General features: G+C 55.1%; 1 protein-coding gene across 1 annotated transcript in view; it reads left to right on the forward strand.

Annotated features, from left to right (window-relative positions):
* Positions 1 to 5,791: 5,791 nt before the first annotated feature.
* Positions 5,792 to 16,961, forward strand: part of TMPRSS6 (transmembrane serine protease 6) — a 40,085-nt gene continuing 28,915 nt past the window's right edge. The window contains exons 1-3 of the mRNA XM_007975686.3: positions 5,792 to 6,051; positions 10,419 to 10,615; positions 15,726 to 15,859. Coding sequence (XP_007973877.3) covers positions 10,420 to 10,615; positions 15,726 to 15,859 — 330 coding nt within the window. The 5' untranslated portion in view covers positions 5,792 to 6,051; position 10,419. The remainder of the gene's footprint in view (positions 6,052 to 10,418; positions 10,616 to 15,725; positions 15,860 to 16,961) is intronic.

Below are 16,961 nucleotides of genomic sequence, written 5' to 3' on the forward strand. Positions count from 1 at the left end.
TCTCTGTCTCTAAATTTCCGCTTTGGATAAGGACACCAATCATATGGACAAGGAGCCCACCAAATTTTTTTTTTTTTTTTTTTTTTTTTATCTACAACAGTCCTGCTTTATCACCCACAGTCCATAGGCCATGAGGTGGTAGCTTGGGGACGTCTTATGGATCATCAACAGGTGGAGGGACTGGGACTTCGGCCAGGTCTGCCCACTCTCCAGCACCCAGCTGGATCTTGGTCACCTGAATGTGGTGGGCACACCGAGGCCGGCTCTGCCCTGTCCTGCTGGTGCAGGTCTATGCTCCTCGCCGTCCAGCCCCCACCATGCCCAGCCTCCAAGCCTCCCCTCATCCCCTCACCAGCCCTCCCGGAGGCTTCTCTGTCCTTGGGGATCAAAGAGGTTGAGGCCCAGTGTTAGTTAGGAATGCAGATTCCCAGAGCAACAAGGCTTCCGTGCCATCTGTGTGAACGTGTCTCTTTGCTAAGAGAACAAGAGTGTCCCTTGTTGACAGAGGAAATCCCTGAGTCATTGGCAGGCTGTCCCCCACCTCCACGGCTCTCTGGGACCCTTGTCGGTGCTTTTCTCTTCTCTTCTTTCCTTTCCTTTTCTTTTCTCTTTCTTTTCAAGACAAGGTCTTGTGCTGTCACCCAGGCTGGAGTGCAGCAGCACAGTCATGGCTCACTGCAGGCTCCAACTCCAGGATTCAAGTGATCCTCCCACCTCAGCCTCCCTAGTAGCTGGATCTGCAGGTGTGTACCACCACACCCAGCTAATTAACATTTACGTTTTTTTGTACAGACAGGGTCTCACTATGTTGACTAGGCTGGTCTCAAACTCCTGGGCTGAAGGGATCCTCCCGCCTTGGCGTCACAAAGTACTGGGATTATAGGTGTGGGGGTAAGCCACCGCTTACGTGCTTTCAAACACCTCTCTCAGCATTTTGCTTCTGCCTGCTTAGTGCCAGCCCCTCCCCCCAGGCCATGTCGGATCGATGGCCAGGTGGCCGCCAAGTCTAGAGGACACTGATTGCGCAAGGTCTGCTTTTCAGACTGTCAGGCTAGCAGCCTGCCTGGGCTGGAGGCCTGGGCCTCTTGACCTCCCAAAGGACAGGATGGGGTACAGAGGCTGGGCTCGGGGTGTCTTCACCCCCTATACACACACACTATCCCTGCTCTGTCCCAAGCACCTGTCCCTCGGGAAGTCTGCAAGGTGGGGGCCAGGGCCTGGGAAGAGGGGAGGTTGTGGGGAGGAGGGAGAGTTGCTGGGGCCGGGACGAGGGACAGTGGGCAGGGCTATGGTGTTCGGTCTCAGGGTCAGGGTTAGGCCCATGGGCAGGGGCCAGGGCTCTGGGGAGGATTATGGAGCAGGAGAAGGTGAGGGAAGATGCCCCCTAACCCAGAATCCTAACCAGCCCCACAGTGCTCCCTCCTGCCCTGGCTCAGTCCTGGCCCTGCCTGGAAATGATGCCGTACTGAGCTCATGCCCAGCCCCCAGGGGCACGGGCACGGGCCTTCACACCTCAGGACACATGGGTGCCCCCATGCACATGTCAGGGAGGTCCCTGCCTACTGCCACAGGCCCCCTTAGGGAGCATATGCCAGAGAGCATGGGACATCTATGTGCTCGAGACATGCGTGAGGGGCCACACACGTAGGCACCACACACACGCAACCTGTCTTTGCCTGGACTTCAGTGCACAAGCAGACCTGGCCCTGACACACCAGTGTGTCACCATGAGAAGAGGAGAACCCCTCTCTGGGAGCCCCCCACAGTTCTGGGCCTTTGCACATGTTGTTTCTCATTCATCAAGAAGGGGCGATTTTTTTTCATTCAACAGATGGAAGAACCACAGCTTAGAAGTCAGGGAATCTGCCTAGGTTCCTGCAACTTAAAGGGGGCCAGGTAGGGCTGAAAACCTGCGGTCATGGCAAAACCTGGGCACAGGGCCGTGTGCCACCCCAGCCAATCCATAAGCATCTCACACTTCACACCCGCTGCACATGCCACACACATGCCTCACACTCCACACACATGCCTCACACTCCACACACACCTCACACTCCACACACAATTCACACTCCACACACATGCCTCACGCTCCACACACACCTCACGCTCCACACACATGCCTCACGCTCCACACACGCCTCACACTCCACACACAAATCACACTCCACACACATGCCTCACGCTCCACACACACCTCACACTCCATACATGCCTCACACTCCACACACGCCTCACAGTCCACACATGCCTCACACTCCACACACAATTCACACTCCACACACACCTCACACTCCACACACAATTCACACTCCACACACACCTCACACTCCACACACACCTCACACTCCACACACATGCCTCACACTCCACACACATGCCTCACACTTCACACATATGCCTCACACTCCACACATGCCTCACACTCTGCACACATACCTCACACTCCACACACATGCCTCACACTCCACACACGCCTCACACTCCACACACATGCCTTACACTCCACACATGCCTCACACTCCACACATGCCTCACACTCCACACACGCCTCACACTCCACACACATGCCTCACACTCCACACATGCCTCACACTCCACACACAATTCACACTCCACACACACCTCACACTCCACACACACCTCACGCTCCACACACACCTCACACTCCACACACAACTCACACTCCACACACATGCCTCACGCTCCACACACACCTCACGCTCCACACACATGCCTCACACTTCACACATATGCCTCACACTCCACACACACCTCACACTCCACACACACCTCACACTCCACACACATGCCTCACATTCCACACACAAATCACACTCCACACACACCTCAAACTCCACACACGCCTCACACTCCACACACACCTCACACTCCAAACACATGGCTCACACTCCACACCTCACACTCCACACACATGCCTCACAATCCACACACACCTTATACTCCACACACACCTGACACTACACACACACCTGACACTACACACACACCTCACACTCCACACACACCTTACACTCCACACACACCTCACACTACACACACACCTGACACTCCACACACACCTCAAACTCCACACACACGCCTCACACTAAATACACCACCTCATGCTAAATACATGCCTCACACTCCACACACATGCTTCACACTAAACGCACACCTCACACTCCACACACACACCTCACACTAAACACATGCCTCAGACTCCACACAAACCTCACACTCCACACACACCTCACACTCCACATGTCTTACTCTCCACACACACACCTCACACTCCACACACGTGTCACACTCCACACACACCTCACACTAAACACATGCCTCACACTCCGCACACACCTCACACTCCACACATGCCTTACTCTCCACACACATACCTCACACTCCACACATGTGTCACACTCCACACACACCTCACACTAAACACACGCCTCACACTGCACACACACACCTCACACTCCACACACATGCCTCACACTCCACACACACACCTCATACTCCACACATGCCTCACACTCCACACACATGCCTCACACTCCACACACGCCTCACACTAAACACATACCTCACACTCCACATACACCTCAAACTCCACACACACCTCACACTCCACACACACCTCACACTCCACACATTCCTTACACTCCACACACTTGACACTCCACACACATGCCTCACACTACACACAGACCTCACATTCCACATTCCACACATGCTTCACTTCACACACACCTCACATTCCACATTCCACACATGCTTCACACTCCATACACACTTCATACTCCATAAACCTCACACTCCACAACATGCCTTATACTCCACACACACACTCCTCACACTCCACACACACACCCAACATTCCACATTCCACACATGCTTCATACTCCATACATGTTTCAAGCTACATACATGCTTCACACTCCATACACACTTCACACCCCACACACACTTCACACTCCACACATGCTTCACACTACACACACCACACTTCATACACACCTCACACTATACACACATCTCATACTAAACACATATCCCTCATACTCCACACATGCCTCACACTACACACACACCTCACACAACACATACACACCTCACACTATGCACATACCTCACACTAAACACATGCCTCATACTCCACACACACTGTGAGCATGTACACACACACATACACACACCTGCACACACCTCTCATGCTCCACACACACCTCGCACCATACATACCTCATAGACACACACACCTTACACTGCACATTCCCAGCACCCACACTGCACACACATACACAGTCCACAAACCCCCTACCCCACACCATACACACCTCATAGACACACCCCTCACACAAATCTTATACTCCACTCACAATCCCTACTCTCCACACACACGCGCACACACACACTCATATACACATTCTACACATACAAATTCCAGACTCTCTGTCTCACACACACACTCTGGGACCCATATACCCACAGCACACAGCATCTCAGGTGTGCACCCCGCATTCTGGCCTCAGGATGTACACTCACTGATAGTCAGCCTTGTCTGAGACAGACGCCTGCCAGCCTGCACGCACCCTAGAAAGCCCTGGCTCCCAGCCAGCACTTTGGCACACATATGGCTCAAAGCCATCTCCACAGCAACGCTGTTCCATAGAACAACAATGCAGGTCACACTTGTGAGTTAACCTCTCTAATAGCCACATGCAACAAGGGGTGTGGTGGCCCACGCCTGTAATCCCAGCTACTCGGGAGGCCGAAGCAGGAGGATCATGTGAGCCCAGAAGCTCCAGACCAGCCTGGCAACCCAATAAGACCCTGTCTCTGAAAAAGAAAAACAGTGAAGAGAGGCAGATGAAAATTGATTTTAATAATACATTTTATTTATCCCATGATCGCCAAAGTGTTCTTTCAATATGCAATCAATACAAAAATTGTTACCGTGTTGGTTGACATCCTGTTTGAACTTGGCCTTGGAAACCTCGTGTGCGTCTTCCCCATGCAGCTTTTCTCAGTTCAGACTGGCTCAGGAGCCGCGGGTGACCAGTGGCTACCGTCATGGACAGCACAGGGCTACGGAACCAGGTAGGAATTCATGCTGTGTGTGGTGGTAATCACGCCTGTAATCCTAGCATTTTGGAAGGCTGAGGTGGGTGGGATCACCTGAGGTCATGAGTTCGAGACCAGGCTGGTCAACATGGTGAAACCCCGTCTCTACTAAAAATATAAAATTTAGCCAGGCATGGTGGTGGGCACCTGTAATTCCAGTTACTTGGGAGACTGAGGCAGGAGAATTGCTTGAACCTGGGGAAGTGGAGGTTGCAGTGAGCTGAAATCGTACCACTGCACTCTAGCCTGGTTAACAGAGTGAGACTCTATCCCCCACCCCCGCAAAAAAAAAAAAAAAAAAAAAAAAGAACAAGGTAAGAATTCAAATAAACAGAAAATAGCATCAAACCCCACCCCTGCCTCTCCTTTCTCCTCTCCAGTCCCCAGAGTACATGGGCCCAGCCTCCTTTACTCTCTCTCAGGCCTGTAGCTCCTTTAGTCTCTCCCGTCCAGGTAAGCACCTGGCCTCACCTGTGTGAGCCCCTGCACTCACCTGCACTGGGCTCTGTATAGTCCCCAGTCCTTGACCGCCCCTACCTCATGCTCTTGGGGACCAGGGGCTGTAACCAGGCAGGCATGTCACCAGGCAACAGGCCTCGGGGGAGAGCTCAGATCTCCCGCACCTGCCTGCCAGCCTCTGGGGTGCCCATGGGCGGGGGGATGGGGCAGGCCGGCCCTGCCTTCTCCTGCCTCCTGCCTGTTTACCTGTCCTCAGTCACAGTGCCGTCCTGGGCCCAGCAGGAGGAGCCCCATGGAGCCTGAGGCCACAGGCCACAGGGGACAAGGGCCAGACACCCTGGCCATGGCTCTAGGCCATTGATCCAGGCCGGGCTGGCCCGGTGGGGGTAGGGAGGCCTTGGCCTGGACAAACAAAGGCTCCTGAGGCCTGCGTGCAGGCCCAGCACCTATCCGCCACTCCCAAAGGTAAGCGGGGGCCTCCAGAACAGGGGACCAGGATCTATAAATGACTTACTGACAGTGTCCACCCTAAGAGCTGGGCCTGGCTCCCTGGGGCCTGAGTCACCTACCCTGCTCCAAGGCCAGGCCTGCAGGGCCTCATCGGCCAGAGGGTGATCAGTAAGCAGAAGGTGAGGGGCCCACAGAGCTGGGGAGGGGAGGGACCATGCAGGGTGACACTGGGTGTGTGGACAGGCACAGCATCAGTGCTGGGTGGTTGGTGGCCTGGGATTCAGGTGGCAGGGACAGGAGGAAGGCAGAGGCCACCCTACCCCTGCCTTGCAGGACTGGACGTGCTGCCCCCTCCATACCTGGTACCCCACCTGGGCCTTCTGGTGTAGGAGACAGGCCCAGAGCCCCACATTGCACCTGTGTACTGACTTAAGCACGGGACCCTGGGCTCGAAGGCTCAGAGTTGGCGTGTATGTGGGTGTGTGTTTGTGTGTGTGTGTTTGTGTGTGTGTGTGTAGGAAGGGCGTGCATCTGTGATTTTTTGTGTCATGAATAGATGTACATATATCCCTCGCGTGTCTCCACCTGTGTGCATCTGTGGGTCTGTGAATGTGTTTATATGTGTGGAAGGGAGCCCCGCCCAGTCCCCCACACTCTCAGGTCTCTAGGGCCTAATGACTTCACTGAAAGATGCACCTATGACCCTAGCCCAGAGTCCCCGCTCTGCTCTGCTCTGCCCTGGCGAAGGGACCTCGGGTAAGTCATGTTACTACTCTCTACCTCAGTTTCCCCAGCCATTAAACAGAGTCAGCAAAGCACGCACCCCAGGCTGTTGGAGGCTGCAGTGGAGTTCGCAGCGCCACCCAGCGCAGGGCTGGCACATGGTAGGAGTTCACACGCAGTGGTTGAATACAGATCTGCACTGCCGGGGAGTGGCGGCCCCGCCCCAAGGAGCTCAGCCTCTAGCCGGCAGACTCGAGACCCGCCAATGGCCAGAAGGGCAGGAGGGAGTGAAGAGCAGGTGCCAGGGTGGGGTCCAGCTGCTCAGAGCTGCGGGACTGCTTCAGGCCCCTGTGGCAATTGGAGCACAGTCCCCACTTCCAGGAGGTCAATGTGAGGGGCAGAGAGCGTGCCCATAGGTGAACCGCACATAGAGGCGCAGCTGCTCCTTCTAGGGCACTCTGGGAGAGCTGCAAAGAGGTGAGGTCTGAGTGGAGGTGACAGAGGCTGCATAACAGCTGGCCAGGCTGGGAGGTGGGGGCCCAGGCAGAAGGAAGTGTGGGGATGCCTGGCCGTGAACAAGCACTGACAGGGCTCAAGGTCCAGGAGGGCTCTTGGTGCTGGCTGGCTGCTCTTAATCCGTAAATGTTTGCTACCATCCCATTGTTAAAATTTCTTACCAAGGGAAGGAAGCCCAGTGTCCCCGGGGTGCGACGGGGAGAAGAGAGGGTGAGAAAAAAGGAGGCAGAGAAGGTGGCCAGCCCACATAGGCACACAGCACCTTGGAGTTCCGTGGGGAGGAAGGAGCTGGGACCTTGTCATTCATTTGTTCAACAATTACTGAGTGTCCACTGAGTACCAGACTCGGCTCTCACGCAGCTTACAGACAGGGAGGAGACAGATAAACGACATATTTGCATATCAGGCAATTTAGGCCTCAGTCATTGCTATAAAGAAAAAAGCAGGAGAGACAGGGGAGTGCCCAGGGAAGGCCTCTCTGGAAAGGTGACATCTGACACCTTGGAGCAGATAAAGGAGGGAGCCGTGAGGCAAGCAGAAAGGAAAGCATCCCAGGCTCAGCAAGGAGCAAACTCCCATTGAGCGAAGAGGACGGGAAAACCTAGCCCCTGGGCCTTTTGGGACTGAGTTCTAGTTGGATAGAAGCCGTGGGAGGCTCGTGGACAGGGCACATAGTGACAACACGCAGTGTTTTTTTGTATTTTTAGTAGAGACGGGATTTCACCTTGTTAGCCAGGATGGTCTCGATCTCCTGACCTGGTGATCCGCCCGCCTCGGCCTCCCAAAGCGCTAGGATTACAAGCTTGAGCCACCGCGCCCGGCCTGGGTGGGAAGTTATGATGAGCCTGGGGGAGTTAATTTCCCACTACCACCATTTGGACCATGGCTTGGGTTTTTACAGAGGGTTTCCTGAAAATGAGCCCCTCTGTGCTGCTCAAGTCCTCCCAGATGGATGCGAGGGGTATTGAGAAGGGGGCAAAATCTGCATAGAGGAGGAGGTGTGGGTTGGAGGATGAGAGGGGAGGGGAGGCCCACGAAGCACTTCACCCTGAACTGCCCCTCTTCGGGGCTCCTCTAATGGACCCATGACCTTCTCTGAGCCTCAGTTTCCCTCTCTTTACACTGATTATCTGAGAGGTAGTAGGGCACCAGGGATACTATGAACATTTGAGAAAGTGGGCAGGGCTCTCCCACCCATTGCTGAACATTTACCATTTACCATTCCCTGGCCTTGGCCCCATAAAACCCAGTAGGGCCCATCCCACATGTGGGAATATCCTAGCTTAGGGTATGGAGGGGGGTGCCATGCCCAATGAGGGTCCCCTGCAGTCCCTCCCTTCCTTGTGTCTGATGGGGACCGCTCAACAGAGTCACTGTGGCTGGACACCAAAGACCCTTAGCTGGGAAGGATGCCAAGGGGAGCTGCAGGGAGCTGGGAAGCTGGGAGAAGGGCCAGGACCCTTCATATCCACCTGGGAGGATTTTGAGCATCACTAAAGAGCCGCATTTTTGGAAACCCTCTTTGTAAAACCCCAAGACACAGCCCAAAGGGAGCCCCCGCCTGCATCTGGGGTGCATTTATTTTTTTAATGGTTTTTTTTTTTTTTTTTTTTTAGCAGAGTCTTGCTCTGTCACCCAGGCTGGAGTACAATGGCATGATCTTGGCTCACTGCAACCTCCCTTGCCCAGGTTCAAGTGATTCTCCTGCCTCAGCCTCCTGAGTAGCTGGGATTACAGGTGCCCACCACCACGCCTGGCTAATTTTTGTATTTTTCATAGTGACACGGTTTCACCATATTGGCCAGGCTGATCTGGAACTCCTGACCTCAGGTGATCCACCCACCTCAGCCTCCCAAAGTGTTGGGATTACAGGCGTGAGCCACCGCGCCCGGCCCTGGGGTGCATTTTAAAGCTACTCAGTATTTGTGGATATAGTAAGAGGAGATGAACTTCCCAGTAGTGTGGAGCCCTTGCTCTCCTGGTGGGCGGGTCAAAGGCTTTCTCTGTACTGTCGGGAAACCTGCCTGAAAGGCCACATACATTGGGATATTTGCTTCAAAGCCTCTCAAAATAGAGTTGGAACCCTGGAACATGGAGAGGGGTGACATTCAGTTGCTATTTAATCATGATTTGTTAATCAACAGCTCATTTATGGGAGGCATCTTAGATTAGTGGAAAAAGCAGGGAGTCAGACATCCAGACTCAACCTCCGCTTTCCTGCTGTGTGACCTTGGGCAAGTGGCTTAGCCTCTCTGGGCTTCATGGTTTTTTTAAAATCTGTAAAATGCATCTGGGACTGAATGCCAGGTATTCAAATCACATTGGAAAAATGGGGCTAGGAAAAGCCCTAGACTGCGTTATTGCTAGAACACTCTGGGTCTCAGTTTCCTCATCTGTTCAATGGGTGCAGAACTGGAGGTTTAAGTGAGATAATGCAGGTGGTGTGGGCTTGAAGAAGAAAACATGGGACAATGGTTCCACATCCCTGGGTGACGTGAAGATTAAGTGTGAAATGTCTCATGAGGGCACGAAATGAATATTAGTTTTTGTTCTCTTCCTCTGCTGTGAGAGTTTGAGAGTAGAAAGGTGAGAGAGACAGTACTCTGTGAAGGAAGGCAGGTCCCTGGCCCAGCACAGTGCCAGCTCAGGGGATTCTGGGGCAGGGGCTAAGTGCATGGGCTGTGTGGGCATGGTGGGAAGCTCTGCGAACCAGAACCAGGAGCAAGAAACAGCATTCCTTGTGTGGAAGGGAAATGAGGGCAAAAGGTCCGATGCCTACAGAAGTCTACACCCCATGTACTTCAGTTCTGTCTGTGCGTGCAGCCTCTAGGGAGGTGGGTGTTCAGGCACTGAGACCTCCGTCTGTCCTCCGACCATAGGGAAGCCAGCGGGAAGCAAAGGTGGGGTTCTTGAGCCACACCCAGTCCAGCTCTGGTGCCTGCCCTCTGGGGTGAGCGGCCTTGAGATGCACTTCGCTCCTCTGTGAACTGTCTCGGCACCCACTTCCGGCCACTGCCGCCTGATGTTGTTACTCTTCCACTCCAAAAGGCAGGGAAGTCCTGCTTCTGTACCCCACCAGTGCTCAGCAGAGGCTCCCTTGCAAATGCGAGGCTGATTCCAACTTCGGTCTGTTTCTCTGGCAGGATGCCCGTGGCCAAGGCCCCCCAGGTGGCTGGCGGGCAGGGGGACGGAGGTGATGGCGAGGAAGCGGAGCCAGAGGGGATGTTCAAGGCCCGTGAGGACTCCAAGAGAAAAGCCCGGGGCTACCTCCGCCTGGCGCCCCTGTGGCTGACCCTGGTTGTGCTGACTTCGGTGGGGGTGCTACTCTGGTATTTCCTAGGTAACATCATGGGACCCCCTGGGAGAGGCACCTGGGGAGGACTTAGTAGCAGGCACAGCAGGACAGAACTGGGTTCCAGGCTCAGCCATGCTTAGCATGTTGCTGTGTGACCTTGGGCAAGTCACTTCTCCTCTCTGGGTCTCCCTCCCTGTCCTGTCAGCTGGAGATGCTGTCAGACCCTGGCTCTAGGTCCTATGGCTCAGGCCTGCTTCTCGCTTGGGCAAAGTGCCCCAAGGCTCCCTGCCAGGTGGGGAAAGTGGGCTCTCCTAGCACTCAGTTCTTGTGAACCAACCATCCCCCAGAGCATAAACATTGCCTTCCCTTGCCTACAGTCCTCCTGGGTTGCCCCTGAGGCTTGGAGCCAACCCAGGCCTGAAGAAGGAGGCCCAGAGGCACTCATGGTGCCTGGTACCAATTAGTGCCTCTGCTCACTTGAGCCCAGCCTGGGTTCTCCTCTAGGGTGGGGACCACAGTTCTATCCCCTCTGGGTCTCCAGGGTCCAGCATGAATGGGGGATGGAGCAGGCAGCTGGAGAGCAGCTAGCCTTGGGGGCCTCTCCCATGTCCTTAATTATGGCCGGCCCCTCCCTGATCTCACAGCCCTCAGTCAGTGCCCTGGTGCTTGGGGAGCAAGTGGCCTGTGCTCTGGGCCCATTCATCCAGGCTTCCATTCATTCATTCATTGAATAAATGCTCTTGAGCATCTATTATCTTTCTCTAAGATTGATGGAGTCTATCCTCTTCCTTCTGCCTTTGACAGTGGGAAGTAATGGAGAAACCAAACTAGACTGTGCCTATACACTGTACACTGTAGAAGACCCAGTCATTCATTCATTTATTCAGTGCCAAGCACCTCCTGTGTGCCAGATACTGGGGTCAGCCCCTGTCCTTGTGATTTAGCCAAGGCGTCAGACCTGACACGCTCAAGAACAGCATGTGCTGGGACAGAGAAAGCTGAGGGCTGGGAGGCCACGGCAGGGACAGTCCAGCTGCCTGCGTGATCAGAGGCATCCCATTAAACACCCTGCAAAGGTTAGCTAGTGCTTTTACTGGCCGAATCTCCTGGTGGAATTCCAGGCCTGTTGAAAGCAACCTGGGGACCAACCTTGCAGCAGTGGAGAGAAATCCACGTAGGCCTAGATCCAAGGGGGTCAGGGTTGGTGGTGTCTGGAACCAGCCTCTGGGAGTGACGCTGTTGGGAACCCCAGGTCTGACATGGGCCTGCTTGCAATGACTTACAGTGATTCTACCCAGAGTTGAGCAACGCGGGCAGTAGACGCTGTGTACATTTCACCACCGGCAAGAAGCCAGGGCCCCAGATAGCACAGGGCTGTGGGGGCCTCCTCAGGTATCGGGCTAATGAGTCTTAAGGGTAAACCATGGGGCACTGGGCTGGAGGGGCAGGAACTCACCTGCCAATTATTTCTCTTTGCAGAGGAGTTTAATTCCCCCTGATTATGCTCCTGGGGTAAATCATCCCCACCCCAGGAAAGGTGCTCCATGGGGCTGAGGACCCAAGGGGTGAGTGCTCCCAAGCCTCGGCTGGGAGTAGCCAACTCCCCCACAGAGGGATTAAGGGTTGGAGGAGGCACTTTGGGAGCTGTTTGAAAGACTCCTCCCACCTGGACCAGGCTGTGCTCCTGAGACTGGGTGCTGGGCAAGGAGGTGGATCAGAGACATGCCCTGCCCTGTCTGGAAGAGGAGGTACACAAGTGGCCGGTGACACTGGTGCATAGGCCCCAAGCGAGGAGGGCAGCCTGGCCCGAGGAGAGGGTGGGGCCGGCTTCCCAAGGAGGATGGTAGCAGAGCCCTTAACACTACCAACCATATTTCCTGGGTCCTTTTCCTTTCCTGCTCTCCCAGGCAGGAGTTTTATATGTTCTCAAGCCCCCAGCACCCGCCTGCCCCTGTCTCTTGCTTCAGTGAGAAAACAGAATGGCTCAGAAGAGAAGCCCCACACATGTCAGCCCACCTGCCCTCCCAGGGGCATCACGTGCACTCCTCCGGAGCCCCCGACCCCGCCCCCTCTGCGCACACAATGCCCGGCACCAGCAAGGATGCCCTCTCTCCCCCAGCAGCAGCGTCTGTCAGTGTCCCTTGGGGTGCCTCCCCCATTTCTCTGCTCCTTGAAGGAGCTGTTAGTCCACACACCGAGTCTCTCTGTGCCCTTTCCAACCTGGTTCCCCCTGCCCCCCAACTCCAACGACCATGGTCAAGTTCACCAGGTTGCTAAATCCAATGTCCAGTTCTCGGTCTTCATTGCACTTGACCCGGGGACTCACTCCCACCTCCAGAAGCCCTTTCCTCTCTTGACTTTGGGCCGCCACTGGGTCCTTTCTGCTCAGCGGGTTGCTTTTTCTGTGTCCCTGCTGATGGGGGGCCCCTCCTTTCTCTCTCCACCACTTCTTTCGTGATCTCATCTGCTACCCTTAGCTTCGAGGGTCCTTTATACCCTGATGACACCCACATTTGCATTTCTAGCCTGGGCCTCTCCCTTGAGCTTGACTCTAGAGCTGCCCGTGCTCTTCCTCTCATATGTCTAAGGAGCATCTCAGACCCCAGGCGTTCAGACCGTGAGGTCTCTGCATAATTTCCCCCAGACCTGCACCTCCCACATCCCAGTCCAAGTCCACTTCTTTCTGGCACCTTCCCCTTTCTCCTCTCTTTCTTTTCCACCCCAGCCCCAATTTGCCAGCAAACCTGGCCATCTCTGACTCCAAAATACATCAAAAACGGCTGAAGCCAATCGCTTCCCACCCTCTCCTCTGCCGCAGCCGGGGCCAGGCTCTGTCCCCTTGGACATCTCTGCCCTGGAGCCCTGCAGGTGTGTCCTTGATGCTCTCCCTGCCTCTGCCCTGCCTTCTTAGAGCCTTTTGCAACATAACAGCAGAGGGACCATTTGAAGAAGCAAACCAAATCCTCTAATTTCACTGCTTAAAATCTCACGTGGGGCCAGGCACGTGGCTCACGCCCGTAATCCCAGCACTTTGGGAGGCCGAGGTGGATGGATCACCTGAGGTCGGGAGTTCGAGACCAGCCTGACCAACAGGGAGAAACCCTGTCTCTACTAAAAATGCAAAATTAACAGGGTGTGGTGGCACATGCCTGTAATCCCAGCTACGCGAGAGGCTGAGGCAGGAGAATCGCTTGAACCCGGGAGGCAGAGGTTGTGGTGAGCCAACATCGCACCATTGCACTCCAGCCTGGGCAACAAGAGCAAAACTCCGTCTCAAAAACAAACAAAACAAAACAAAACCAAAACAAAACACCTCCCATTCGTCCCATCTTACCCAGGGTGAAAGCCCGAGTCCTCCCAGGCCTGACAAGCCCTACCCGGCCTCTCCCCTTCCCAATCTCATCCCCTCCTGCTGTCCCCTTCCCAATCTCATCCCCTCCTGCTGTCCCCTTCCCAATCTCATCCCCTCCTGCTGTCCCCTTCCCAATCTCATCCCCTCCTGCTGTCCCCTTCCCAATCTCATCCCCTCCTGCTGTCCCCTTCCCAATCTCATCCCCTCCTGCTGTCCCCTTCCCAATCTCATCCCCTCCTGCTGTCCCCTTCCCAATCTCATCCCCTCCTGCTGTCCCCTTCCCAATCTCAAACCCTCCTGCTGTCCCCTTCCCAATCTCATCCCCTCCTGCTGTCCCCTTCCCAATCTCATCCCCTCCTGCTGTCCCCTTCCCAATCTCATCCCCTCCTGCTGTCCCCTTCCCAATCTCAAACCCTCCTGCTGTCCCCTTCCCAATCTCATACCCTCCTGCTGTCCCCTTCCCAATCTCATACCCTCCTGCTGTCCCCTTCCCAATCTCATACCCTCCTGCTGTCCCGTTGCTCACTCTTTGCTGCTCCTGAACCACACCAGGCCTTTGCACTTGCCCCTGCCTGTGACACTCTTTCCACAGATGTACATCACCTTCTTCCCTGACCTCCATACTGCAGCCTGGCCCATGCCCTGGTTTCCACCGCACTGACCACCTCTAACCTGTTATACGCTATGTGTGGTTTACTGTCTGATTCCTTGCTAGTCTGCAAGCTATTAAGGGCAGTTTTTTCTTGATTGTTCTGTTCGTTGTTTTGCTCATATAGTCCCAAGTGCTTTGGCTCAGTTCCTACACATAGCAGGCTCTCAGGAAGTATTTGTTCAGTGGATAAATAGGGGTGTAAACCAGGGCTATGAGTCTACCCTCTTCACTTCAGCCAAAATAGTCTTTGCAAAACAGAAGTATGATGACATCATTCCTGATTTTAAACCTTTCACAGTTTCCCTTGTTCTTCGGTTAAAGACCCAGTGGGCCCTGCCCTGTGGAGGCCCCAGCTCCTTGCCACCCCTCCCCATCCCTGATTGCTCCAGTCAAACAGGCTTTTAGCCCGGGTCCTCACCATAATCCCTGTGCCACCAGCCCTGCGCCCCATGCTGCTCCCTCTGCTTGAAGGTACTTCTCTTCCTCTTCTCTTACCAATTTACGGTTTCCCCATCCCTACATACCAGCTGGAGGGTCACTCCACTCTGGCCCAGGCTGAGTGTCGTCGTCGTGTCCCCTCAACAGCACCGAGTGGCACTGCTCCCTGATGGCACTGTTCACAGATGGGTGCCGCGTGCTGTGTGTTTGCCAGCGCCACGCCTTTCTTATCCACCACTGTCAGCTTCACCAGCGGAGACACATCTGTCTTGGTTAACTAGCGCACCCCATGTAGTCAGCGCTTAGCATACACCTGTGGGATCCCTGGATGACCTCACGAGTGGAAGGATGCCTAGTGGTGCTGACCCACAGCCTTGGCCTCCTGGGCCTATGTAGATTTCCTGGCCTTCCTGTCGTTGGTGTCCTGGACTGCTCGCTGTGTCACCCTCTCCCTGGGAACCTGTAGGACACCACCCATCTGGGAGCCTCTCACCTCCCTGGCACCGTGCAGCCAGTTTGTCATCCAATAAACTTTGGATGACCATGATGACAATGGCAGTAACAAAGATGATGATGATGACGATGATGGTGCTGTGGAGACCCAAGACACTGAGGCTGAGCGGAGGGTGTGGGTGGCAGGAGAAGGCATGGAAGAGACAGGAACCTTTCCCATCCGCTTCCTCCATTAACCCTGCTGGTTCCTTCCTGGGCAGGGTACAAGGCGGAGGTGACGGTCAGCCAGGTGTACTCAGGCAGCCTGCGTGTGCTCAATCGCCACTTCTCCCAGGATCTTACCCGCCGGGAATCCAGTGCCTTCCGCAGTGAAACCGCCAAAGCCCAGAAGATGGTAGGAAAGGATTTGGGGGATGAGAGGGAGGGAATGTGGGGGTGAAAAGAGAGGGGTGGGGTCTGATCACATGGAGCCAGTTGGTCATCCATCTGGAGCACTCATGGGGACCACAGCCCTGCTCCAGGCACCATGGAAGCAGATGAGGTTGAGGGTGATGGGAAAGTTAGCGGACGCTTGAGTCAATCACACTCGGATTAGATCCTGATCCTGCCTCTTACCAGGGGTGGAGCATGACCTTGGGAAAGCTGCCGCAGTGCAGCTGACACTGTCAAGGGCCCAATCCTGCCCCTCCGTTACTGCCCCTCCGTTACAGGACGGGGCCCGCTCCTGCCCCTCCGTTACTGCCCCTCCGTTACAGGACGGGGCCCGCTCCTGCCCCTCCGTTACAGGATGTGGCCTGCTCCTGTCCCTCCGTTACAGGACGTGGTCCGCTCCTGCCCCTCCGTTACTGCCCCTCCGTTACAGGACGTGGCCCGCTCCTGCCCCTCCGTTACAGGACGGTGGCTCACTGCACAGAGGCTGATCTACTGCCTGCCACTCTCAGGCTGCAGGATCAGTGCCCAGCAAGGCAGGCCAGAAGTGCCAGGGAGTTATTCCCAGGAACACCCCTGAGCCATGAGCGCTGGAGTGGGTGGATCAATACCACAGCTTCTTCGGCCCTGGCTGGGGGAACGGTTCAGAGAGTGTTCCAGGCTGCCTCCCAGAGATGCCCTGCTGGGCTAAGCTCAGATGCTCTCAGCTCTACACTGCACATTCATGGCCCCGTGTTGGTTACCCACTTTCCAGTCTCTCCCTCCCAACTACTGTTTCCCGGAATCACCTCCAAATAAACCACTTGCCCCACCTTGTCAATGGAGGGTCTGCTTCTGAGGGACCCAGCCTGAGGCTGCTGTTTCCTCCTCCGTGAAGTGGGAGTGATAACAACAGGACCCGGCTGCAGATTTGTTGTGGGTTGCAGTGAAGTTGAGATAACACGAACACTATTCCCACGCTGCGCAAATGCTTGAGAGCCTGTAATCCTGCCAGCAGCGCTGTAGTTGGAGATGTACAAAAAATCCAGCCAGCTGTGCTACCCATCAGAGCTGCTGGCTTGTCCCAG

Source organism: Chlorocebus sabaeus, chromosome 19 (assembly GCF_047675955.1).
Source record: "Chlorocebus sabaeus isolate Y175 chromosome 19, mChlSab1.0.hap1, whole genome shotgun sequence".
Classification (NCBI taxonomy): domain Eukaryota; kingdom Metazoa; phylum Chordata; class Mammalia; order Primates; family Cercopithecidae; genus Chlorocebus; species Chlorocebus sabaeus.